Source organism: Verticillium nonalfalfae, assembly GCF_003724135.2.
Source record: "Verticillium nonalfalfae strain VnAa140/NRRL 66861 chromosome Unknown scaffold_6, whole genome shotgun sequence".
Classification (NCBI taxonomy): Eukaryota; Fungi; Ascomycota; class Sordariomycetes; order Glomerellales; family Plectosphaerellaceae; genus Verticillium; species Verticillium nonalfalfae.
The window spans coordinates 117,378-142,986 of record NW_021167231.1 but is presented as its reverse complement, the minus strand read 5'-3'; the positions used below and the strand labels follow the sequence as shown (position 1 = coordinate 142,986).

General features: G+C 56.0%; 9 protein-coding genes across 9 annotated transcripts; 6 read left to right on the top strand and 3 right to left on the bottom strand.

Annotated features, from left to right (window-relative positions):
- Positions 1–1,156: 1,156 nt before the first annotated feature.
- Positions 1,157–3,524, top strand: TFC1 (tau 95 subunit of transcription factor TFIIIC; the record flags this gene model as incomplete). The annotated part of the gene is made up of 2 exons (XM_028641559.1): positions 1,157–1,769; positions 1,819–3,524. The coding sequence occupies 2 exons, from the start codon at positions 1,157–1,159 to the stop codon at positions 3,522–3,524; spliced, it is 2,319 nt and encodes a 772-aa protein (XP_028498684.1).
- A 1,105-nt stretch (positions 3,525–4,629) lies between these two features.
- On the top strand, positions 4,630–6,543 carry D7B24_007448 (uncharacterized protein; the record flags this gene model as incomplete). Its single annotated transcript, XM_028641558.1, has 1 exon — positions 4,630–6,543. One exon carries the CDS (start codon positions 4,630–4,632, stop codon positions 6,541–6,543), a length of 1,914 nt encoding a protein of 637 aa, XP_028498683.1.
- Positions 6,544–7,114: 571 nt separating this feature from the next.
- PFA3 (palmitoyltransferase for Vac8p) lies at positions 7,115–8,788 on the bottom strand (the record flags this gene model as incomplete). The annotated part of the gene is made up of 2 exons (XM_028641557.1): positions 7,115–8,568; positions 8,635–8,788. 2 exons carry the CDS (start codon positions 8,786–8,788, stop codon positions 7,115–7,117), a joined length of 1,608 nt encoding a protein of 535 aa, XP_028498682.1.
- A 609-nt stretch (positions 8,789–9,397) lies between these two features.
- D7B24_007446 (uncharacterized protein) lies at positions 9,398–10,393 on the bottom strand (the record flags this gene model as incomplete). Its single annotated transcript, XM_028641556.1, has 1 exon — positions 9,398–10,393. One exon carries the CDS (start codon positions 10,391–10,393, stop codon positions 9,398–9,400), a length of 996 nt encoding a protein of 331 aa, XP_028498681.1.
- A 1,747-nt stretch (positions 10,394–12,140) lies between these two features.
- On the top strand, positions 12,141–13,575 carry D7B24_007445 (uncharacterized protein; the record flags this gene model as incomplete). The annotated part of the gene is made up of 2 exons (XM_028641555.1): positions 12,141–12,240; positions 12,296–13,575. 2 exons carry the CDS (start codon positions 12,141–12,143, stop codon positions 13,573–13,575), a joined length of 1,380 nt encoding a protein of 459 aa, XP_028498680.1.
- A 227-nt stretch (positions 13,576–13,802) lies between these two features.
- WDR26 (WD repeat-containing protein 26) lies at positions 13,803–15,641 on the bottom strand (the record flags this gene model as incomplete). The annotated part of the gene is made up of 4 exons (XM_028641554.1): positions 13,803–13,951; positions 14,003–14,483; positions 14,534–14,679; positions 14,987–15,641. 4 exons carry the CDS (start codon positions 15,639–15,641, stop codon positions 13,803–13,805), a joined length of 1,431 nt encoding a protein of 476 aa, XP_028498679.1.
- Positions 15,642–17,065: 1,424 nt separating this feature from the next.
- VPS1 (vacuolar protein sorting-associated protein 1) lies at positions 17,066–19,872 on the top strand (the record flags this gene model as incomplete). The annotated part of the gene is made up of 6 exons (XM_028641553.1): positions 17,066–17,194; positions 17,248–17,597; positions 17,657–17,791; positions 17,863–19,508; positions 19,568–19,652; positions 19,704–19,872. 6 exons carry the CDS (start codon positions 17,066–17,068, stop codon positions 19,870–19,872), a joined length of 2,514 nt encoding a protein of 837 aa, XP_028498678.1.
- Positions 19,873–20,834: 962 nt separating this feature from the next.
- Positions 20,835–21,892, top strand: D7B24_007442 (uncharacterized protein; the record flags this gene model as incomplete). The annotated part of the gene is made up of 2 exons (XM_028641552.1): positions 20,835–21,353; positions 21,422–21,892. 2 exons carry the CDS (start codon positions 20,835–20,837, stop codon positions 21,890–21,892), a joined length of 990 nt encoding a protein of 329 aa, XP_028498677.1.
- Positions 21,893–23,482: 1,590 nt separating this feature from the next.
- On the top strand, positions 23,483–25,478 carry D7B24_007441 (uncharacterized protein; the record flags this gene model as incomplete). The annotated part of the gene is made up of 4 exons (XM_028641551.1): positions 23,483–23,904; positions 23,969–24,106; positions 24,158–24,322; positions 24,410–25,478. 4 exons carry the CDS (start codon positions 23,483–23,485, stop codon positions 25,476–25,478), a joined length of 1,794 nt encoding a protein of 597 aa, XP_028498676.1.
- Positions 25,479–25,609: the final 131 nt, after the last annotated feature.

The window sequence follows — 25,609 nt, the reverse complement described above, 5'->3', positions numbered from 1 at the left end:
GGGGCGCCAGAGAGAAGCACACCCATTCGGCTTGGGAGGCGAAGGCACTCAAGGAAGGCCTGATGCACAATTATGGCGAGGTGAGGTGGGATGCGAGGGCAGGCGAAAGGGGGGGAGACCCTTGGTGTATTTTTGGCCTGATTCGACCTCGAGTTGGGCTTGAGCTGCGGAAGTGGTGTTGTCGGGGAGAATGCTGGGAGTTGGAGTCGCAGTTGTTTGCGGGGCCAACGTGAGGTGTGCGACAACACGGAGCCAACTAGACCCCCGGTGCTCTCTCTCTGTCTCCTGGCTATGTAGGTACCTTTGGGAGAGCTGAGAGCCGGGTGGCCCTGTGGAATAGCAGGGGACTCGTGGTAAGATATGGGGCTAGCCTCTAGTACCTAGGTAGGTACCTTGGGTACCTAAGCTGGGTAGGTAGCGTAAGGCACCTCGACGACGAGCCGGGGGATATCCGGCAATTTGTCGTGCGCGGCAGGTCGCAAAAGATCAGTGAATCAAACGAAAAGAAATGAAAAGGCTTGTCTGTACGTAGTTGTCAGGATCGAGGTCGATGCTGATCACACCTGGGGCTGATCCGGACTTTCAGGAACACCTACAGGTAACGGTAAGAGGAACCCCCTTAGGTGCACTTGGCGACGGCAAATTGAGGTAGTGGGAGTGGAAGGGGAAGGGGGGGATTGAGGGAGGCAGGTACTGGCCAATCTCCCTCTCGTCAATGCACTGGTAAAGATTGCACCCAAGCTGTTAGGAGGTACATTGGACACGATCCCACGCGGCCAGTGGGGGGTGTTTGGTGGACTGGTGCACGGGCCAGATATCACGGGATTTGGCAGCTTCTTCGATTGGGGCCAGTTACAGTGCGCGTTGTCGAAGGGCGGCGAGACACTGTATGCTCGGCAATTACTTCTTCAGCAATTCTTGCCCGTCCGATGTAAGCCTGGCTCATCGACAACCCTATAGCTAATGAAAGCCTGCTCAGCCAAGCCGTCTGTTTCATTCTGTGCAAGAGCTGCATTCCCTCAGTGGGAGATGAGCACGTCAAGCGAGCGAGCTCCCCGGCGCCCAGTGGCATCGTCCAGAGATGTGTAAACGAGGGTAATCCTCGAGCACCAACGATATTGATATCCATCAACATATCTTCCATACTGCATGCAAGATGCAGAATCCCAACGACGCCGCATATCGGCCGGCCGACCATTTGCGAAAGGGTGCCATGGAGCACGCCTTGGCGAAAGCAGCAGCGAGGTCGGAAAATATTCTCGGCTCATCTGAATCGGAATCCACGTCAAGCTCAGAGAGCGACATCTTTGATGACGAAGCGCGCAGGCACCCGATTCCCAAGCGTGTCCTATCAGCAGTCGAAGTGCCCATGATTGTCATGAATCTGGACCGGGCTGAAAAGGCGTTTGGAAGAATCACCAGTTTCCAGAACGTGCTTGACTTGGATCGCCTGAGCATCCCCTTCTATCTCAACCCGGAGAGTCCTTTCAGGAGACCTGTCATGTCGCATAACGCCGCTACACACAACGTTGTGCTCAAGATCACTGTTCCCAAAAGGACAGGGAGGAAACGTAAGAAAGGCTCAAGCGGCCCCTTCGAGGGCGAGTCGAACGCGATGGAGCCTGGGGCTGTGGATGCACCCTCGTCCTACGTATGCTCCAAGGCACGAGAAGATAATCCAAGAGTCTTACGGCGGAAGCTACAAGACAACATCGACGACTATCGTGTTGAGCCGGTTGGCCTTGTGAAGGGCACGCACCGATTTCGAGGTTTGACGCCGCGTGCTTGGTAGACAGGCCCATGACTGACATGACGCAGGCCCAGCTGACTTTCAATGGAACATGGACGAGTCGCCTTTTATCAAGAGATTCCAAGAGGGCGTCATGTCTGGCGACCTCAACAAGATGCGAGAGTTCAAATTCAACGAGGGAACAGACCTGGGTCCGAATGTTGAGCTCATCCCACCTCCACAATGGGCTACAACCGCCCTGCCGTTCAATTATACGTACGAGCAGAATCCATACGTGCGTCCCGAGATGGACCCTAGTGGCAAGCAAACACTGGTCAACACACAAATGCCTGTCTTGGTCGGCTATTTCCTCAGTGCCGACCAGTACCCCGTGCCAACGGGCCCGCAGTTCGAGTATGATGGCGGTGACCCTGAGGTCGAGATGTGCATCACTCTCTCCAAGGAGCTTATGGAGGACAGGCCGATATGGACCCGAAGATCGCTCCTGAACGCCCTCGGGACCAAGGTTCGTAACGCACACATCGTCAAGCGCTGTGCGGGCTTTGCAGGATATCAGTTTCGGGGTGGGCCGTTCCGTGATTCCATCATCAAGTACGGCGTCGATCCTCGGTCTGATCCAAGCTTCCGCAAATACCAAACTGTCATCTTCAATTTACGCAAGCTGCAGCCGGGATATGCCGGCGAGACGTGGCAAGGCCTTCGCAGTATCCGCACCGAAGCCCGACAGCAGATGGGCGACAATTTTAACAGCCACGTCTTTGACGGCAAATCGTTTTGGTCCGATGGCAAGATCTGGCAGGTCTGTGACATCACCGACCCAGTCATTGCACGGATCGTAAACGAGTCGCCCGTGCGACCCGAGTGTAGCATCTTAACGAGCGGGTGGTTCCACGGAGCCACGTGGGCGAAACTTAAAGCTGTTATGAAGACAAAGATGATGGCAGTTCAATTTGGGCGCAAGTTCCCTGATGAGGCGTTCGATGCAGTGTTTGAGGTGCGGGACACCACGCCCCCGCCTAACTCGTCAGCCGTGCGGATCCCTGTCCCTGATCTGAAGCTCACAGACGACGAAATGCGCGAGATTTACGGTCGAAACTGGAAGCAACCCAAGAAAAAGAAGACGCACGGTTTTGACTATCGCGTGCCTGGGCAGAACAAGCGCGGGCCGCGGCTCAAAAGCGTGGCAGAAGTCGATGGCGAAGACGACGAGCCGCTCGAAGGAGGCAGCGGGCCGAATAGATACCATTCCGCACATGAGACGGCCCGCGCCCTAGCCAGCAGAGACGAGCAGACGTCAGATCACAGCCAAGATGATCATGTCAAAATCGATCCGAACCTGAGTGGCATTTTGCAGGAGGACGGAGAACCAGACGAAGATGAGGAAGAGGAAAGCATCCTGGCGCAATTGACAGGGTCGGCTGGCCAGAATGATGCGAGCAGATCGCCGTATGCCGACCGGAGCTTCTACGTTCCCATGGAAGGCGAGGCCGAAGAGACGGGTAACGAGTATGATGACGATGACGATGAGGAGGAAGACGACGAAGAAGACGACGATGACGATTACGTGGCTTTCGGGGCTAATCGCTTCGGCGGGCCATCAAAACGACAAGCAGATGCTCTCAGGGACACGGACGTTGAAATGACAGCAGGGGGATATGACGAGGATGAAGACGAGGACGAGGATGTGGAAGGAGAGGAAGAGGCAGACGACGATGAGGTCGAGGCTGAAGAGGTTACGGGAAGCGGCGTTGGACCCCGAGGGCCTGCCTTGTAATCAGGTTACCGAGAAGGCCACAAACGGCCGGCCAAAATACTGGCTCGACGAGTCATACAGGCAATACCACAATGCAAGTGAGGATGGAAGCAGATCAGAAGACAGATTGGTGGTTGTTCAGCCAGCTAGGCCAGCGATGATTGCCCAGATAGGACACCGACCAGTCCCAATACGAACACCGACTGTGAGTCAGCCCCCATTCCCAACCAAGACTTATGTAGCATGTAGCAGAGGGCCAATCCAACGGCTTACATCGACTGGCTGCCTTGACAATATTGTTCTAGACCTATTGATCAACACTTCTGCCCTTGTGCCTGGGCTCGGTGCCTGGGTTCGTTGCCTTGTCCAGAAGACCTCGCGTTCCCAAAACCGACAACAGAGGCTGCATGCAAGTAGGTGGCGACTGATGATGACAGCCCCACCACACTACCTTGTAACGCAACGATGAAAAGAGAGACGTCATCTGCTTGCCTGCTGGCTTTTTATAGAGAACATGGCATTTTGCGAGTGAGGCAGTTCAGGCACCGATTCACAGCATTGCCTTCACAATACCGCAACCCGCCCGAAAACCTTATACACAAGGTACCTCATGCAGATCATTTCACCTAGGGGCTGGTCATAAGTCAAGTGAACTTTGCTGCCTAAAGAGTGTACCTCATTGAGCCCACAAAGGCGTTCAAGGTATAAGTCATCGTCCGGCCTACGTTTCCTCCTGTCACTCGCCTCTTCCCAGCTTTCATAGAACGTATGATCCTTCATTCTACCAGGATCACTAGGAGCTACATAGACATCAAAGCATCGAGCTGGACTGACAGCCCAAGGCCGAGCAAGGGCGAACAGCAATAAAGGCTGGACGGTTTCAAGAGCTGGAAGACAAGGAGGTCCGGACATTGGAATTGGGCAAGTGACCGGACGACGGGGCAAGTGACCAGACGACCGGCCAACCTAATATCGTGAACGCCGGCTACAACCAATCGGCCGAGCCGAAAGACGGGACACTGCGCGAGACCGGGCAAGGCCTACAAAAGGCTTCAACGAAGAAACTCGCAGATTTGAGATTACAAGGACAACCAGCAACAACAACACCACAAGCAGGGTGGCCGTGATGGACATTAAGGAGATCCTCTACGGCCTCTTCGGCCCAAACAGCACAGTAGATGCTTGCGCTGGGACTCCACCTACGGCATCATCTTCTGGTACCTTTACCAGCCATGGGCGACTTCCCAAGAACCCCCTTCTGGACGCCCTGGCTCCCCTCCTCGGAGGCCAACTCAGTCCTCTTCTCCGCGCCTTGAATCTCGCCAACAACATCCTCGGCGCCCGTCTTGGCCTGCCCATCGACCCCTCGTTCCTCTTGACCCTCGCCGCCGCCGCCTGGGCCATCAACCGCTTTGCCCGACAGCTTTACCACGCCCTCGCTGCGATCGTAACTGCCCATTTCATGGCATCCATCACCGTGGCCTCGACAGACGAAATCTATGTTCATATGATGAAGTGGCTCGCCGTTCAGCCGTTGGTCACGACGTCTCGCTCACTCATGGCCGAGACCGCTGCTCATTCCGCCTGGGAAGATGACGAGGATCAGATAGATGCCCTTCAGCTTCGCACGATTGCCGGCGGCGGCGATGAAAAGTATCTCAACTTCTCCAACCAGCAGGCCAACGCACCCCCTCGCTTCGTGCCAGCAGTTGGTCTTCACGGCTTCTGGTATGGACGTCGCTACTTCCGCCTGCAGCGGAAGCACCAGTCGTTCCTCGACGATAATTCTGGAGGAGCTCGTGGCTCGACCGGCACGACCCTGGAGAAAGAGGAGGTCCTCGTCATCTCCTGCTTCGGCCGCTCAACCACACCTATTAAGACTCTCCTCCAGGCCGTCAAGCAGCATTACTACAGCGACCACGTCGCCCGCACCACCATTAAACGACCCTCGCCGCAGCCCCTCCGCCGCTTCAACCCTCGCAACTGGGCGACTGTGGCAGTTCGTCCCGTCCGCGCCCTTCGCACAGTCATCCTCGACGCCGCTCAAAAGTCGACCGTCCTCGCCGATATGAACGAGTATCTCCACCCTGCGACCCCGCGTTGGTACGCTAACCGCGGTATCCCTCTTCGTCGCGGTTATCTATTCCACGGACCTCCTGGCACCGGCAAGACGTCTCTGTCGTTTGCCCTCGCCGGAGTCTTCGGTCTCGACATCTACGTCATCAGTCTGCTCGAGCCCACGCTCTCCGAAGAAGATCTCGGCACCCTCTTCAGCAGCCTGCCCCGGCGCTGCGTCGTCCTCCTCGAAGACATTGACGCCGCCGGCCTCCGCCGCCCACAAGAAGAGGTAGAGGAAGAGGAAGCAAGCGAAGTACCAGCCACAGACAAGAAGACCCGCCCAGGCCGCGGTGCGCGCGCGAGCGTCAACGGCGACAAGGACTCCGCATCACACGACCAGCCTGCGGCCCACCGCCCCCGCGAAGACTGGAAGGTCTCCGACCTCGCCCGCGCCCTCAAGGCACCCGGCGCCGGCGGCGACGACCGCAAGGGTATCTCCCTCTCCGGTCTCCTCAACGCCATCGACGGCGTCGCGTCTCAGGAAGGCCGCGTCCTCGTCATGACGACCAATCACCCCGAGGCCCTCGACGCCGCGCTCATCCGGCCTGGTCGCGTCGATCTACAAGTCGCCTTTGGAAACGCCACGAGCGAGCAGGCGCGCGAGCTGTTCGAGCGTATGTACGAGGCAGATGCCGCCAAGAACGACGCCGCCGTCGAGAAGAGCGGCGAGGCGACGCAGAACGGACAGGCGGAGAACAAGGGAGCCGAGGGCGGCGGCGACGACGGCGTCGAAGGCCTGTCACACATTGCGGCCGCGTTTGGCAGCAAAATCGACGACGGGCTTCTGAGCCCAGCGGAGATTCAGGGATTCCTGCTCAAGAGGAAGAAGGATCCCAAGAAGGCGCTGCGGGAGACGGATCGCTGGGTGGAGGCGATGAAGGCGCAGAAGGAGAACAAGACAAAGGTCCTTACCGTTCAGTGATCTCTGGAAGAATGGAGCATCGGCACGAGTTTCAGGACTCAGGAAGAAGCATTAGCGTTAGCATCAGAGTACATCGGGCGAACTGGGACGAGACGACGACCTGCCGGTGAGGCAACTCCGGCTTTCTGTGCTCCAAGGAATTGCTTCAATAGAGGTCTTTATGAGGTTGTCTGCTTTGCACCATGGGACGAGGACAAGGGAATAGGGAAAAGGCATCAGATTGAAGACCCAGTTGTGCTTCCATGGCACAGCGATAATCACGTTCATAACATTGCACCGTATCAATAACAAAATCAAACATGGGTTTCGTCTTGAGTGGTGCTTCGAATTGAGTTAAAAAGCCTAAGCTGCCGTCCCATGATTGAGTTCTATATCAATCTTGTTCACGATACATGACTTGAAATGAATAGCTTCAGTCGGGAAAGCGCTCTCCCAGCCCCTTCGACATGATGCTTCCCATGATAAACTACAGAAAAATCCAGACCGAAACAGAACGCCGACATATCCGGCCGGCGCGTGGTATATTCATGACTCCTCTCCCCTTCCCCTTAAGCAGAATAAGAGAAACACTTTAGTCGAGATCATCATCCACCGCCGACGCCCGTCGGTCAAAGCCTGTCCCGCCTATGGACGGGCTGGTACTGTTGCTGCTATGTTTCCTCAGCAGCCCGCTTGCGCCGCCGCGGCCCCAGCCTCCGTTCGTCACGAGGTTCATGGCCCTGTTTTCTGCGGCCTCGGCGTCGTCTTGGGGGCTGTGGCCCTCATCGTCTGTGGCAAAGAGGTCGTCTTCAATCGTCTTGCCTCTGGGGCTGAGCTTTCGCATGGAGACGGCATCCTGCATCTCGTCTGCGTACAGGTTAGGGTCACGGCCTAGTACACGGTCGGCCTTGGAGGGTGTTTTTCGGCCTGTGAGTGTCGAGGGCGAGGGCGAGGGCGCTGACGTCTGGTTGAAGTGGCGGCCCGCACCGGCCGGAGGGTTGGGACGTAGGAACTGGGGCGGCGCATCGTCGGAGCCCCATCCAGCATTGACTTCACGGGCGCGCTGAGCTTCGCGATCCCGCCTGATACGATCTTGGGCTGCAACCCACTTGGGGCTGGCCTCCCAAGACCACCCATTGCCAGTCGTGTTGCAGATGGGAAAGGCCCAAAGCCAAGGCGTGGGACCAAAGAGGTGGAAGAGGTTACGCTTGGCGCCGAGGTCGAAGGCATTAGGGAGCTTCTCCGAGTCCTGCTCATCGAGGTAGTCCTCGTAGCGTTTCCGGGCGTTGTGTCTCTCAACCTCCTCATAGGATTGGAATGCGGGACGCTGGCCGTCAAGACCGGGCACACCGGAGCGGTATTCCTCACCCTCTTCGGGGCGGGTGATGCCCGGGAGGGCGTTGGCGTGAACGTCAAGCAGCTGCTGCCCATATTGCGGTAGCGGAACACCGCGGATATTGTTCGTCTGCATAGCTCGGCGGATAGGCGAGAGGTAGCGCGTCTTCTCGAGACACTCAATGGTGGTCTGGCCTCGGCTGGCTAACAGTATATGCCAGCCAGTGAACGCTCCGACAACGATGCCGATGATGCCCGACACAACGCTCAGAATTATGAAGTTGATGGGGAGCAGCGTGTCTACGTATGTAGTGTTGTTGACAATCTCGACGTAGACCCAGCTACCAGAGACGGCGAAGGAGTAAAAACACAGGATTGTCGTATAGATCAGGAACAACAGGAAAGCTTTGTGGTTCTTCAACCCGATGCACGTGGCCAGCCAAGGACAGTGGTGATCCATCTTGAGAACACACTTGCGGCAGCTAGAACAGTGATGGGCGCGATCGGGTTTCCTGGCTTGGCATTTCTTGCAGAAACGCACTTCACCATTGGACTTGACGGTGAAGGAAGTGGCGGTTGGCGGGGCTTCGGTTGGTAACTCGGCGTAGCCATTGTCGTTGGTGGTGCTGCCAGGGTTTGTGAAGACGGCAGTTGTGTAGGACCAGTTGAGAAGTCCATATATAAGGATCGCGACGAAGGATGAGCCGTTGCCTATACCAGTAGGTCAGTGCTGTTGGATCAAATCGAACGGACATAGAGGGGTGGGCTGCCACGCACCTAGCCAAGCAACCTTGGATTGGGAAGAGCCAATGTTGACGTCTACCCAGACGGCCCATGTGGTGAGGCCGTAAACGAAAAGGAGAGGGAAGTAGGTCAGGGAGGTGCAGCAGCAGCGCTCGATCCTGCGTGCCCACCGACGAATCCCAGCCATGGTGAAGGGTGTTGGTGATGCGGGTCGAATAGAGTCCATCAGCAGACAGGGGACGGAGTGCGAAGTGCAAGGAGGATGCCTCTCATAGCGTGGACAGGAAAGCGGAAAGAAAATGTTTTATCGTCGCATGGAGGCACTGCAGATGTTGTGCGTCGTCAGAAAGCGAATGCCGGAAACTCCGTAGGTGATGGTGGATGGTTGATGGCTACGCGGACGATCCGACCTTCAATGGAAGCTTCGGTATCTGATACCATCACAATCAGGGCATCAGGGGTCCCTGAGAGAGGGTCAGGGGGCGAGGCTGGTGCTGACCAACACCGAGGCCAGGTTGTGGCGGTGCAAATTCGAGGGCCAGATGTCAAGTCGTACCAGTAATCTGGGACACGCGTCGCGTGCTGGCTAGCGTGGTGGACGTCACTTCTCATTCTCGAGCAGCATGATCACACTGCAGCGCATTGTGTTTAACTTTTCCTACGGGGTTCTCATTTGTCTGCTTAAGCTATCTACGCGTCGTTGGTCCTACCGAGGCCAAGGGCGGGAAACACTTTGTTTGCTTACCGAGGAGCTGCATCTCGTCGGCCCTGTGCACTCAAAACTTGGGTCCTCGATTTACCATTCTGCATCTTTGACCTCATGAGTACGCCAGTAGTCGGCACGCTCAGAGAGCTTGATCGAGCCTGGCTGGACACTAGCGACAGCGTTGAGACTGCGACTTACTTTGCCGTACTGAATAAGGGCCTCGTTGGTGACCTCATACTTGATGGTCGTGTCGGAGTGCTGTCCTACGGCGTCCATGACACCGGCAGTGAGCTGGGCCAGAAACGGCCGATACTTTGCCGATGTTCGGATGTTGCAGCGCGTTGACTGAGACTCGGCATGTTGGGTCATGGCCGTGACACCGACGAAGAATCGAAGACACGCCGGGCATTGAAGTCTGTCACCAGTGCCGTGCATACCGCGGGTCACCAGATGGTTCGTGATCGCAACGGCAGAATCAAACGACTGCGGACATCCTTTCATTGGACATTCAAATAGGTTATTGAAGTCATTGAAGTACTTCTCGGCATCGAAATCCTGATGGTTCGGATCATGGATAGCTGCAAGGTATTCTGATTTTGCATTGGGTCTTGTCGCCTCAGCCAGTTGTGCGGATGTTGGTCTCTGTACGGCCGTCGCATTTGGAAAAATATTCTCCTGTCGTCCCCACGCATCAGGGAGACCTTGACCGCCCGGTTGCTGACGTTGGGCTTGTGGCTGCGAGACCTGGCTCGCCTGGCTTGGCAGTATGGGGAAGGCATCAGGAGCAAACGAAAGCCTGTTAGCCGGGGCTTGGTTCTCGGCAGGGTGTCGGACCCATTTGTGTGCATTGCCAGCGTTCAAGTTGGCTTTGTCAGAATCTGATTCGGTCAGGCTGAGCTTCTCCAAGGCCAAGGGCATGGCAAGTTTTTTTGTGCGATATGCGTCTAGAGCAGACTTTGGGATGACGGAGCATTCCTCATACTCGAGGTGTCCCATGAGGCCACCAGCTCGGGCGAACCTGGCTTCGCATCCTGGGCATTTCAGGTCCTGCTCCCTTCCGTGGGCCTGATGCCGTAGAGTCAACATTGAAGGACGTTCTAGGGGGGCCTTGGGTCGTCAACGATGAAGACTCACCTGTTTCACATGGTGTACCATGACAATGACCGAGCCAAAGGTAAGGCCGCAGGTGGCACAATGTACGTGAGAGCCATCCTTCTGATATTCCTCTTCACGGTGCGTTTGCAACGACTTCCAGCTCTTGAACGTCGCACTGCACTGCAGGCAGGGATGGGCAGCAGAGGTAGGCATTCTCGAATGACCTTCTGTTGCTACCTAGGTAATCAGGACCGGAAACTGTCTCTCTCAACACCAGGAGCTTTTGCCTCAATGTGAGCTCGCCAACGAAGGTGTCTAGTAGAGTGACTGAAAGATAATCAAGGTCACCAAGGCCGAACTTGATTAGGGTACTGGTCAATAGAGTCGTCTTGCCCGAGGAAGGTATGTATTTAAGAGGCGGAGCCGATCCTCAATATGGAAGTGGAAGGCATCACTTGAAGCTTGCTCTGAATCACAAAAGCTGAGGACACATGCTGAAGAAAGAGATGCCCGCGGGTAAGTGAGTTGCATTGTGCCTGCCCTGCGGAGGCAAGAGTGAATGAATGTCATGGTTGCTACCTTATAGATGACTAGGTACTTAGCTACCTACCTAGGTACCTGCCTACCTACCTAAGCTCCTGCCTACCTACCTATGGTACCTCAACCTTACCTTACTTGACACCAAGCTCCACGAAGCAGGTTCATTCCATATTTGTTCCAACCTTCCGCCGGCTGAAAGAATGAATGGGTTGCCCTCCCTCAAAGCACACATATTGGGCAGCTGAGGCGACTAAGCTAGGTACTTTGGTTTGGAGGTGCGGCTTGGCAATGTCGAGAAAGTCGTCATCTAAGTGGAAGGAAAACTGGTGAGCTGGCATGCTTAGACATACTCCAACCATCATCATTTCGTCAAAGTCTCGGCGGTGCCTACAATCCTTCCCCAGCTGATGGGTGTCCTTCGTCCTCCTCAACAATGTTGACACCAGAGAAAGCGCGATTCAATTATCGTCAACGGCTCCACACAACGAGTTCAGGTCGTATTCGTTGTACAATCTGCTTCACATGCTAGGTACCTTGGACAACAAACGTGGCAGCTCAGCCTTTGAACTTCCATGGCAGTCGCAATTCAAATATCAGTGCCCTCTGTTACGAAAAAGGAAGCTCGCTAGCCTGCTCCCCGCGGAAATTTCGGGCGGTGGAGGTCCACCCCGACCACTTGCTGCGAGTGCTACACCTCAAGCCTCTCATCTCGTATTCTGATGATACGAAAACATATCCAAGGTCTGCAGCATGCCGCGCTTGGTTGTCTTCAACAATCAATTGGGTTTGCCAATGTTGTTGCAGAGGACCAGGTCCGAGGCGCGTGACGTTGGCCAATGGCCGCGCAGCGTCTGCATGGACAGCTCACCTGAGATCTCGCTTCCTTCGTACCTGAAGGATCCTTCATCAACCCTGTCGCCAAGTTCTTCGGCGCTGCAGTGCAAGTTTGTTTGCGGCACAGAATAGGCAGCAAGATGTCGTTCTCAATACTTGAACCGCCAGTCTCTTCTCCATGCCAGCTACTTGAGGCGCCTATCTTTATGCTGAGTAGCAAGTCTTCTCTCAACCCACACATTGGCACCTAGTGTAAGAAATAGGAGCCGCCACTCGTTCGTTGTTGTTACTCAGCAACCATCGCCTGCAACCTTGAAACCGCAGGCTAATTCCGCTCGCTTTCCCCGTTTCGTCGGTCATCGCCATGTTTGCGTCTCTGCCCACCGGTGGCCGCCCCTCGGCGTTGCTCGTCCTGGGATGCCTCGCCACCGCCCTGGCGCAGGGCTATTCCGTTGGTACAGATGGTACGTTGAGTCACTTTCAGAGTTGGGGTTCGAGGCTTGGCTGACAGTGTGAAAGATGAAATTCGCGAGTCAGCCCAGACCCTTGCGTACGACGCGATGCGCTTTTACGATGGCAACAGCACGGGCAAGACCCCCGGCCTCCTGCCGGGACCGCCATCTGAGGGTCTGGGTGACTACTACTGGTACCAAGCAGCCACAATGATGAGCACCCTCGTTGACTATTGGCACTTGACTGGTGACGCGACCTACAACGATGTCGTGGCCGAGGGCCTGGCCCACCAGGCAGGAAAGGACCGCAACTACATGCCGGCCAACCAGACTGCTACCCTCGTCAACGACGATCAAGGCTTCTGGGGCATGGCCGCTATGCTGGCTGCCGAACATCAATTTCCCGCTCCTGACAATGAAGGTTGGCTGCCCTTGGCACAAGCCGTCTGGGACATTCAGGTTGAGCGTCTCGATGACCGGTGCGGCGGAGGGCTGGCCTGGGCTGTTTCCCCCGAACAGCTTGGCTACCAGTACAAGAATACCGTTTCCAACGCCGTCTTTTTCAACCTGGGCGCGCGCCTCGCCCGCTACACCGGTAACAGCACCTACCTGCGCCAGGCCGAGGCGACCTGGGATTGGCTTTGGGCTTTGGAATACATTGACCACAAGACCTGGCGAGCGTACGATGGTGCGCACTCTGAGCAAAACTGTACCGATGTGAACAAGGCCACCTTTTCCACGAACATTGCTTTCCTGACGCAGGGGGCTGCCTTCATCTACAACCACACCCAGGAGGAGAAGTGGCTTGAGCGTACGAACGAGCTCGTGGGGCGATTCCTCCAGGACTTCTTCCCCGAAGACGTCGCTTACGAGGTCCCCTGCGAGGCCGCCAAGGGTCGCTGCACTGGCGACATGATTGCGTACAAGGGCTATGCGCATCGACTCCTGGCTGTCGTCACCCAGCTCGTCCCCTCTACAAGCCAGCTCATCCTGCCCGTGCTGCAAAAGTCGGCGCAAGCCGCCGTTGAGCAGTGCACTGGTGGCGATTCGGGACGTGCATGCGGCTTCTATTGGTCACTCGGCGAGTACGTCGAACCGGAAGCGGATGGCACGACTGGTGCTGGCGAGGCCCTGAACGTGCTGGCTGCCGTCTCGTCGCTGCTCATCGACGGCGCGAGCTCTCCGGTGACCAATGCTACGGGAACCTCGACCGAACATGGTGGCAGCGACAGCGAGGCGCACACGAACAACGATCCAGCGACATCGACGAACAGCTCAGGTGCCGCCACCTTTGGCCCTGCAATGCTCGCTAGCGGAATGGGTACTCTTCTCTGGATGTTCCTGTGAACATTTCATCATAAACATAGGAGCTTGGACCGCACGCTGGATGGCATCATTATCGATAGAATTCTGTATTGAGTCTTTGAGCCCGAAACAATCGCATTGCGCCTAGGATGCCTCTATAACTAAAGATCCGCCCCCCCGCGAATTGACCGAAGTGTCGCCCCCTTCGCTTTGTTGGACCATCTGTGCCATGTTAGTGACAGTTAATAGCAGAAATCAATCAGTTCTGCTCACATCTTTATAACGCCTTCGTCACCACAGGACGCAATCATGCACGGATCTGTCGGATTCCACACAACAGCATTTGTCCGAGGAGAGTGGCCCTGCAGCCTTTCCACGGCCACTCCGCTGTTCTTGTGCCAGATAAGTATGCTGCCGTCTGGAGAGTCCGGTTAGTAGGGGTGACTGGCGAGACTCAAGTGTCACAAACCTTCGCTGCCGCTGACGACGAAACTCTCGTTCGCACCGCCAAAAGCACTCCGAATCAAACAGGCGCCGCCTGTGTGTCCGATGAATTTCTGTACAGGTTTCCGAGCGATCAGATCGATCAGCTGCGCCTCGTCGTTTTGTTTGTTGACCAGCAGATGCCTCGAATCCACACTGATGCTAACCGAGGTTGGCCTAGAATCGAGCTTCATAGTGCATTCAAGCTTTCGCGTCACAGCGTTGTAGATATGAATCGACTGCGAGTCGTCTACGGCGACAAGCCAGTGGCCGTCGGCGGATCCACAGACATCTTGGACCCTGTGCTTCTTTGCCCAGTCGCATATGAGCTCTCCGTCTACGCTCCAGGACTGTATACTGTGCTCCTTGTCCAGTGAACTGACCACGAAGCTTTGGCCGTCCGGCGCCCAGACGCACCCGCTGACAGGCTCTGCGAGGCGGCCAATCTTCTTTAGGAGGTGGCCGGACTATTGTTGTCGTTAGTGAGTGGAACGGGATACGAGGACCAAGAGCCCACCTTGGTATCCCACAGCCGTGCATGCTTATCGCGACCGCATGTTACTATCATGGAGTCATCCGGACTCCATGCCAGATTCGCGCAGCCATCGACATGGTCCCCTAGTGTCCGGACAACGTTGAAAGAGGGGACTTCCCAAATCATAACTGTGTCATTAGATCCAAATCCAGCCAGTTTCCGTCCGTCATTGGAAAACTGAACACCCCAAACCTCACCCGTCAGATCAGTGAGTTGCAGTGCAGTCTCGTTGGGGAAGTGAGTGCGGTCACAAGTGTGGTCGGAGTAGAGAGATGGCGAGGATGCGCTGGTGTGCCAGAGACAGCTATCGATCTGACTCTGCTTCACCTGGTCCAGAAGGACAGCCAGGCGATTTTGAGGTAGCATAACGGACGGTGATATACATTCTGCTCTTCGATCAACACACGGAAACTGCCGGGTTGGCAAGGGACTCACTGGATAGTTCTGAAAGCAGCTCACGTCTTGAATTCCCCCGTGAGCCGTCCCAGCCGGATTTCGACCGCAGATCTTCGGTCGAGGTGCACATGAGTAGACTAGACAACATGTGGAGCTTCTGAGTGTCCTGGTATAATGGCGTAAGCTCCGTCCTCAGAACCACAAGAGCTTGACTAATGTGCTTGCTTTCCAGTAACTCCAAAAACTTCTGTTGTCGTATCCAAAATCGCATGAGGCTTGGGTTGGATCCTGAAGCAAGAACCAAACCATTGCCCTGCTGGCCCCTGTCACCGGAGGCAGCAGCCCCAGAGAGTAGTTCTTCGGCCACATCCCACACCCCATCAATGATAGCAGTTCGAAAGCTTCCAACAGTTTTGCTCTCAAGCTGAAAGCCGCTGTCGTGACTCAAAGACTCGGCAGCGGACTGATATCCCATGTCCGCCAAGGTCTGTATGAGGATGCGAGTGACCTCCTCCTTGTCATGGCCATGGTATGAGGAGGAGGCCAAACGAGAGGCAGCTGAAGAGCCATTTGTCGCTATCGCCGCTTTGTATATGCCGTTAGCCGAGGATGTCGTGGTTTCAGCAGTGGAAGCACCATTATGGCTAGGCCTCGACGTCCCGTTCGAGGTACGAGCATCGTCATCAGCTGGCATGTCGGTCCGGTGGCGCTTGTAACGAGAGCTCCGATTTGGGGTACCTCCGACCAAGTCCGTATGTTCCTGGTCTGAATCGCTGCGTTGTCTCCGGCCGAGGGCCTGGCGTGGCTGGTTCGATGCTATCGTATGGGTACTGGCGCGAGGATGGGAGCTCGAAGATGGGTGTTCACGGCTGTCGATGGTGTACGTTGATGGCGGGGACTGGTGAAGCTGGTCTGGATTGGGGGCAGAGGAGACGGGTTCGGCGATGTGTCGAGGATTTGGCGAGGTAGATGGGCCGTCGGAGTTGGGATCGGGATTGGAATGGGGAGGGGAATGAGGATGGGAGTCCAGCGTGAGGTCGACGACCTGCCGTTCACCGCGGGAATGATCCCGCGGTGGAATGAGCAAGAGCTTGTCTAAGGAATAAGGCGACTCCCGTCAAGAAAGTAACACGGTAGCATGTAAGAGGGAGTCTCTGGCGCTCGTTGGTATTCGTGGTATGCTTGAGTGACGGCGACAATGGTTGGGACCGGGTGAGGTTAAGGTGCAGGTAGGTAGGTCACCATCGACCAGGTACGTACTGGGCAGCCAGGTGCGTTTTGGCTTGGAGAAGCAATGCTGCAAGAGGTGAGCACATGACAGCAGGCGACCTTGATTGGACGTCATCATGGCACCAGCACCAACCAGGTGGCCGACGCAGGGATTCCGCAGGCTCCGCTCCACTGTGGGGTATGTGCTGCTTGATCTTATCAGGGCGCTGCTGCTGCTGCTGCTGGCGTGCTCTCTCCGCCAACACCAGTTAGTAACAAGTCAGGTGCCTCCCACCTGAACGCCTGCCTGATACTCGCTCCATTCGGTCCATTCGGGCCAGAGCTCTCAAAATGCTTCAAGTGCGTGAGTGGGTCACGACTGCTAGAAAGAGAGGTGGCTTGTGTTGTCACCTCTCTTGGAGTGTTCGAAATGTGTCATGAGAGAAGCCTTGCATATGTCTTGGGGCCGCATAGAGGCCAGTAAAAGCCTAGCACAAGCCTAACGAGCTATGCCGTGTCAAAGGTTTCTTAGGCCAGAACCAGTCACTGACTGCACAACAGATGAGGGTGTTCTATTCCAGGGTGCCCTTCCAGCGCTCGGTTCAAGTTCAAGAAAAGGTACTTCACTTAGTCAAACACGCTCAAACAGCACCTCGTACTGTCCTGCCGCCACACCGGCTTCCTCGCTACATGTAAACTCTAAGAATGCCTCCACTCGGCAACAACTCCTTGTACAAAGGTTGCTGCCTACCTACCTACTTGAACAAACATGATACATAACCCCATTAGTGACGACTCTGATGACGACAACATCAATCAACAATTGTCCGACTTAGGCACCTGAATTTAAGCAACTTCGATTGGCGGTGCGACTGCCTTGAAGCGATGAGTAAGCACATATCGCCAATCATGTGGGAGGGTCTCGTAGGGGAATCGCCTCGCACTAGGCAATCCAGCGCAATCCACGCTCAGGCTGGCAACCAGAAGGCTGAGCTCGAGCCACACGTGGCTAGCGCCCCTGCTCTGGCCAGCGACGTCGTAAGTCGAGGTGGATTTGTTGCCCCGGTCAGGCTTGTGAATGTCTCCCAAAGCCCCAACCCAACAACGACGCTTCGAGGAGAGAACCTTCGAGCACTCGCATCTTTGCTGACCACCAGCTTTCGTTGCGCCAGCTGTTGCGAACATCCATCGAGACGGATAGACCCGCCAAGTCGCTCCAACAACATTCACCGCATCACCCAAGTCCTTCTCAAGTCACGCTTCAGCAACCATCTGCGACACGAGCCACCCTCACCGTCACTCCAGAGACGGCCGACGAGCCCATCGCCAGAATCACCACACCTCACGTCCATATTTTACAAAACCACACGACATCCATCATGGCGGCCAACGCTCATGTCGCCAGCGCCCACGGCGGTATTTCCGATCCTGCTCTCATCACGTACGCTTGTTCCATCCTCCGCTACACGTTTGGATGCAGGCAGCTAATAAGGCATGTAGACTGGTCAACAAGCTCCAGGATGTATTTTCGACAGTTGGTGTCAACAATCCCATCGACCTTCCCCAGATCGCTGTTGTCGGCAGCCAGTCCAGTGGAAAGAGTTCCGTGCTAGAGAACATCGTTGGTCGCGACTTGTAAGCCCCTTTCTCCTTACCCCTCCTTGTCCCTGCTCATGTGGTTCTGACGCTGACCCCACCACCACCAGCCTGCCGCGAGGTGCTGGTATTTGCACACGACGACCGCTTGTCCTCCAGCTCATCAACCGACCGGCACAAGCCTCCAACGGCGTCAACGACGAGGTCGCCAACAGCTCCGACAAGGCCGCCAACAACGACGAGTGGGGCGAGTTCCTCCACATCCCAGGCCAGAAGTTCTTCGACTTCAACAAGATCCGCGACGAAATCAGCAGGGAGACTGATGCAAAGGTTGGCCGAAATGCCGGCATCTCGGCGGCGCCGATCAACCTGCGTGTCTACTCTCCCAATGTCCTTACCTTGACTCTTGTTGATTTGCCTGGCTTGACCAAAGTTCCTGTTGGTGACCAGCCCAGGGATATCGAGAGGCAGATTCGCGACATGGTGCTCAAGTACATCTCGAAGCCAAACGCCATCGTCCTTGCTGTAACCTCAGCCAACATCGATCTGGCAAACTCTGACGGTCTCAAGATGGCGAGGGAGGTGGACCCCGAGGGCCAAAGAACTATCGGCGTCTTGACCAAGATTGATTTGATGGACGACGGAACCGATGTTGTAGACATTCTGGCGGGTCGCATCATCCCCCTGCGTCTCGGCTACGTCCCTGTCGTCAACCGAGGACAGCGCGACATCGACAACAAGAAGGCCATCACGAGCGCCCTCGAGGCTGAGAAGAACTTCTTCGAGAACCACAAGTCATACCGCAACAAGAGCTCCTACTGCGGTACACCGTACCTGGCGAAAAAGCTTAACCTCATCCTTATGATGCATATCAAGCAAACGCTTCCTGACATCAAGGCTCGCATTTCCAGCTCTCTACAGAAGTACACCTCGGAGCTGGACAGCCTGGGCCCTAGCATGCTTGGCAACAGCGGCAATATTGTTCTGAACATTATCACCGAGTTTACGAACGAATGGCGTACGGTTTTGGACGGCAACAACACGGAGCTGTCGAGCACAGAGCTGTCGGGTGGTGCCCGTATCAGCTTTGTGTTTCACGAACTGTACTCCAATGGTGTCAAGGCCGTCGATCCGTTTGATGTCGTCAAGGATGTCGATATCCGCACTATCCTTTACAACTCCTCGGGCTCTTCGCCGGCACTCTTTGTAGGCACGACCGCCTTTGAGCTGATCGTCAAGCAGCAGATCAAGCGACTGGAAGACCCTAGCCTGAAGTGCGTGTCGCTCGTCTATGACGAGTTGGTTCGCATTCTTTCACAGCTTCTTGGCAAAACTCTTTACAGGAGGTATCCCCAACTCAAGGAGAAGATGCACGCTGTCGTCATCGGTTTCTTCAAGAAGGCAATGACTCCCACGAACAAGCTTGTCAAGGATCTTGTCAGCATGGAGGCTTGCTATGTCAACACTGGACACCCTGATTTCCTCAACGGCCACCGTGCCATGGCAATCGTCAATGAGCGGTACAACCCCGCCAAGCCTGTGCAGGTCGACCCCAAGACCGGCAAGCCTCTGCCCGGCGGAACACCCAGGGCTCAGTCCCCAACCGTGCCTGAAAGCGACGCCAACGGTGGTTTCTTCGGCAGTTTCTTCGCAGCGAAGAACAAGAAGAAGGCGGCCGCGATGGAGGCCCCTCCCCCTACGCTCAAGGCCTCTGGCATGCTTTCTGAGCGCGAGAACATTGAGGTCGAGGTCATCAGTAAGTTTGCCACAAGTGGAAGGAAAGTCTATCATCAGTCGATTAACCATCACCCTTAGAGCTGCTTATCTCATCTTACTTCAACATTACGAAGCGTACCATGATCGACATGGTTCCCAAGGCTATCATGCTCAATCTTGTTCAGTACGTAGCCCCGCCCGTTATGATATCAAAACTTTGCTGACATGTGAATAGGTTTACCAAGGATGAGATGCAAAAGGAGCTCCTGGAGAATATGTACCGCAGCGATACTCTCGACGACCTGCTCAAGGAAAGCGACTTCACCGTGCGCCGGAGAAAGGAGTGCCAGCAAATGGTCGAGTCCCTCGCGCGGGCCAGCGAGATTGTCAGCCAGGTTCAGTAGATGCGATGACGACGACGATACAGAGAGGTTACGAAGCGCACATTCTCGAATTGCATACTGGGGAGACGTTCGGCGAGTGTTAGAAGGAGCACGTGTGTGCAGGTCTCCGAGATTACCGGTTCTCGACGAAGGATGGCCCCATCCATGATGCGAGTTGCGGAAGCGCATGTGGACATCACGAGGCCGATTCATCCGCAAGGACCCGACATAGGGAGGAGTGGGGGAGTCCAGACGGTGCGCTTTTGGTGTTGCACACTCTTGTTGACGCGTTTTACAATTTGGCTTGCCCGTGCCTTGGGTTGCGCGACCGCTGTCTCCCCTTGTTTTCGATTAGGCAGGGGGTAGCTTAGAATTTTATCATGATGTATTGTTTGCGAACCTGCTCGTCATGATATCGATTGATCTATGGACAAAGAATGTATGTGACCAAATCGCATACGCCGGATGACACACGGCGGCCTGTGGAGACATGTCAGGGGTCGCCGGACTGCTGGGATCCTTCGGTTTGATTTAGTCAGTCTGACATGCGTAACCGACGCGCCCGATCTGGTGTGACGATCGGTGTAACGGCAGTGTGTACCGAACATCATACAAATGTAGCAACCACGGTGATTTCCGACTCGGTCCTCAACAGTCTCTCTCTCGCGCACATCTTCGCCTGCCAGGGAGAGTGGCTGCTGGCGGTATGGGCATGAGACACCGCGAAAGGACTACCCTTCCCAATTGCATACCCATATCGGTGAGACAGTTAGTGACATAGCCGTGTCCTGACGACATGACACAGGCATGAGCTACAATGTAACGACACCTTGTCTGGGCCTCGGCAACTTTCATCTCTTGGCCTTCTCAAAAGTTTCATGAACGAATCTCATATATACGTGACGAATCAATAAGACCAGCTGATTGGGTAAAGACGACTCCTCGCATTTCCCAATCGATCGGTTCGTCGGTCTATCGCTGCAATGGCCGGGTTCATCAACTCGTTCGTCTCTCAATTCAAAAACCTTCCAGTCCCCGAGGACCTGCAGATAGGAAGGACCATCATCGTCACTGGCGCCAACGTTGGCCTCGGCCTCGAGGCTGCGCGTCACTTCACCCGCCTGCACGCTGACCGCGTCATTGTCGCTTGTCGCGATACCGCAAAGGGGGAGGCCGCAGTCAAGACGATACGCGCCTCCCACCCTGACAGTCCCACCCGTCTCGATGTCTGGCAGATCGACCTTGGCGTCTTTAACAATGTCAAGGCCTTTGCCGCCCGTGTCGAGAAGGAGCTTGGCCGTGTTGACATCTTACTGAGTAATGCTAGTCTCGCAACAGCTGAGTACGCCGACACGGGCGAGGGATGGGAGTCGACGCTGGCCATCAATGTCATCGGGACGTTCCTGCTGTCGATTCTTCTGCTCCCCAAGATGAGGGCGACGGCCAAGCAGTACAAGACGAAGCCGCATCTTACTGTCACTGCTAGTGCGGCAGGTCACCTGGTAAGGCTCACTACAACTCCACCATACGAGTGTCTCGCATGTTGAACCCTCCCGCTAACATTGGCTAGGCTTACTTCAACGAGCGTAAAGAGAAGGAGGTCTTCAAAGCTCTCAACGAGAACCGCAGTCTCTTAGACCGCTACAACGTCTCCAAGCTTCTGCAGATCATCGCCGTTAAACACCTCGCCGTTGCGACACGCGCCTCGGCGCACAGCGCCGATGAGGACATCATCATCAACTCGGTCCACCCTGGCCTCTGCCAGACGGAGCTGTTCCGTTCCATGCCCTTCCCCTTCAACTACCCCGTGAACATTGGTCTACGCATCGTCGGGCGTACGTCGGAGATGGGCTCGCGCTGCCTGCTGGCCGGAGCGCTCGCCGATGAGGAGTCACACGGGCGGTACATGGAGAACTGCCTCGTCGCGGACTATGCCCCCATCTTGAACGGCGATGATGGCGAGGTGATGCAATCCAAGGTCTGGGAGGAGCTGATGGGCATCTTGGAGGACATCCAGCCCGGGATCCAAAAGCTGGTCTGAACAGGGCCGTTTGCAGGATGAGTGGGTGTGTGTATACGAGTATTCTTATTTGAGCGAATGGATCTGTGAAGTATGCATGGGTGAATATTGGGCCTACCTGAGCGGCTTAGAAGTCTGCTGTGACTTGCTATCGTTCCGTATGACCCTACTTGTCAGGAGTTCTAGGCTGGCTGATCATGCCGAAGCACATGTTGATCAAGCTAGGCACTGCATCTCATTGGAGGGGCCACGACGTGAGGTTGGGTTACACAATACAGTCCGTCGCCATTGAGCACACTGCCGAGTGATTGCAGTTCAAGTCCGGCGATTGCCGTTGCATAAGGCAGAGTATGCTTTTCAGCGCCAAAGTCTCAAGCCACAGCATCTGGGAGGGAGGGGGAGATGTCTCACACCGGTCACCAGCAAATGGTGCGTCGCTCAGCATGATGCTTGCAGTCTGTTGACAATCGACAGCTTTCAGCCCGTTGCAAGTCCCCTCACGAGTTCAACTCGTCACAACATGTGAGCACCCCCACCACACGACTCTGCGAAATACCTCACCAACACGAGACGCAGCGATTTGGCGACGTTTCAATCAGCTGGCTGCGGCATGCTCTGCGACTGGGCGATTGGCCGACGAACGGGCGTTCCATCCAATAGTCGTCACAATCCCAGTCGCATGCTAGCCTTTTGTAAATTCATCCAACCCAAAGCAGCGGTCAGCTAGCTACGCATGCCCTCGACTTGGATGATCAATGACCTGCCTTTCGACGATTGGCGCCTCACAACTCAGCTTTCGAGAAAGCCTCCCTGCAAAGCCCAACTCCAATCGGCACATGGCGAGGCCATCGTCAACCAGTTGGATCCGGCTTCGACCGCCCCTCAACGCCGCCATTTTCCAGCACGTTCCTGCAAGGAGAGCTCGGTCAGAAGATGCCATTCGGAGAATACCATGCAGCATTTCAAGCGACATCTCAGGTGCCACGCGACGGCCCGCGGACGCCACCCTCCGCAGGCTGCGCAATGCAGCGCCGCCTCCTCCTCTTGAGGCTCCAGTTTTGTGAGACCCCCTCAACTCGCGGCTCGAGGTCCGCGCCGGCCAGCACTAACGCATATGTGAATGGATTTAGTGGCTTGGATCCAGACCTTCCCCCTTCGTGGTGCATCGCGACTTAGCTTGGCCAGGACTGTCGATGGTTTGCCTTGTTCCGGCTGAGGCGAGTCTTCAGCTCATACTAGCTGTCATGTTGCCGCATGTCACAAATGTGACCCGTCATGTTCAACCGAGCCGCCGTGATTCAGCTGGCCACCATGGGCTGCTGCATGCACGGGCATGTGCTCAGGATCGATTGACTTTCGCATTTGGTGTTTCGTGTGCTTCACCGGTTCACCAATGTGTGGGAAGGAGAGGGGGGAGGGGATGATAACTGGAACTTTGACTTTTAGTTGCCTTTGAGAGGACGCTGCCATTGAGGCTCGACGACCTCACAACTAACTATAAAACCGAGTGTCAGCTATCCCATCCATTGATCCATCCTTATGTCCAGGTTCTTATGGGATAAACTCTTCTCAGAATCAAAATACTTCATCAGCACATCAAAATCTTTGACAATGGCTCTCCGTGGCACAAGAATCTCGGCTGACATACTGCCCGAGGTACCTCCTGGCCTTCGCGCAGCTGTAGCCAAATCGCACCTCAGCAAGTATCTCGAGGAAAAGAGAGCCCGCGTCAAGAACCAGGACGTGGCGCCTCTTCCTCCCTTCTCGCTCCCATCTCTTGATGAAGCTCACAGGCTCTACGGCGCCGCCGGAGGTTTTGATGACAAGATCTGCATCGTCGGCGCCGGCGCCGCGGGCTTGTACGTGGCCATGATGCTCAAGTACCTTGGCATCACAAACGTCGACATCCTCGAGGCCTCTGACCATGCCGGCGGTCGGTGTGCCACATACACCTTTACTGACTCTACACCCTGTACTCATAACTACTACGACATGGGCGCGATGAGGATTCCGGATATTCCCGGCATGGCTTCGTGAGTACCTAGTCACCGAAGGCGCTCGCTTTGGGCTATGGGAGCCCGGCTGACCGATGCCTAGGACTCTGAATCTCATCAATAATCCCAAGCTGCTGAACATCCCAGACAAGCTGGTTGATTACGTGTACCGGGTCCTCGATGCTAATGGAAATGGGTACGAACCGACGAGCTTTTGGTACTCCAACACCAAATCACCCGAGTGAGTACTGCGCTGCAGCTGGCACTATGGACATGGACTAAAGTCTTGCAGCGGCTCCGCCTTTGAGACCGCCATCGCGGCCGTCCTCACCCAGTTCACGACCCAGACTGATCAGTACTACGCTGATGGCAACGACAACTATTCGACCAGAGACTACCTCATGCTGAAGGCTGGCCTGACCTACGACCAAACCATGTCTGGCGAGACAAGTGATACGTGAGCCCTCACGCAGCCCAGAACCTCGTGCAGACCTAGGTACGGTCCGTGTCGTGTATTTCATGCTGATTCGGAATCGTGCGCCAGATCCACCGGGCTCTTCGACCAGGCCCTCACCGAGACGCTGTGCGATTACAGTGACTTCAACGCGGCGACGAAGAAGCCCTGGTACCGACTCGAGGGCGGCATGTCTGTGGTGACCGACACCATGAGGAGCACGGTAGAAGGCTCAAGCTGGCCCGATACCACGACTCCTGCCATCAAGGTCACCTGCTCGACGCCCGTCGTGGCCATGGGCCTTTCCTCCGACGGCACCGCCATCGAGGTGACGACGGCCGACCAGAACGGCAAGCCCCAGCCCCCGACTCAGTACGGCATGGTCTTCAACACGACGGCCATGGCGCCGCTCCAGCGCATGGACATTCAAGGCCTCGGTCTCGATGACGGAATCCTCACGGGCATCCGCGCGCTCAGCTACGACCGCGCCACCAAGGTCGCCATCAAGTTCAAGACGCGCTGGTGGGCGAGCTTCTACCAGGGCAACGACAAGTACGGCGGCGTCTCGTCCTCGGACCTCCCCATCAGCAACGTCGTCTACCCCTCCTGGGACGACGGCGCCGACAGCCCCAACGTGCTCATGGTCTCCTACTCGTGGGCCCAGGACGCGTCGCGCATGGCGGCCCTCGTGCCCGACTACACCAAGGTCGCCCCGCAGCAGAGCGACGCCATCGTCGCCGTCTGCCTCCAGGGCCTCGTCAAGCTGTGGGCCGGCCAGCCCAAGCCGCCGAGCTTCGACGACCTGTGGGGCGACTACGCGGCGCACCATGCCTGGGCGTGGTCGCACGACCCGTTCACCGGCGGCGCGTTCGCCCTGTTCGGCCCGGGCCAGTTCAGCAACCTGTACCCGCCGTTCCAGGACATGTTCTGCGGTAACAAGTTCACCATGTGCGGCGAGGCGCTGAGCGCGCACCACGCCTGGATCTCGGGGGCGCTAGACAGTGCGTACGGTGCGGTGTTGAGGTGGCTGTTGTCGCGGGACATGTTCGTCGAGGCTGCCAAGCTGAAGCTGTCGCCATTCGGTCTCGGCAAGGGGGAGCACGCGGAGGAGATTGACGAGACGCTGGTGCACTGGACGGTCAAACTGAGCGGGAAGTAGAGCAAGTCGACAACACGCAGAGTCGCACGGGACACGGCAAAGGGGCCATCAGATTGTGAAACGGGCGGGGGAGGCTTGCTAGTTTGGTACAAAAACAAGTCCGTCGTCCATTGATTTCCCAAAGGTGCTCC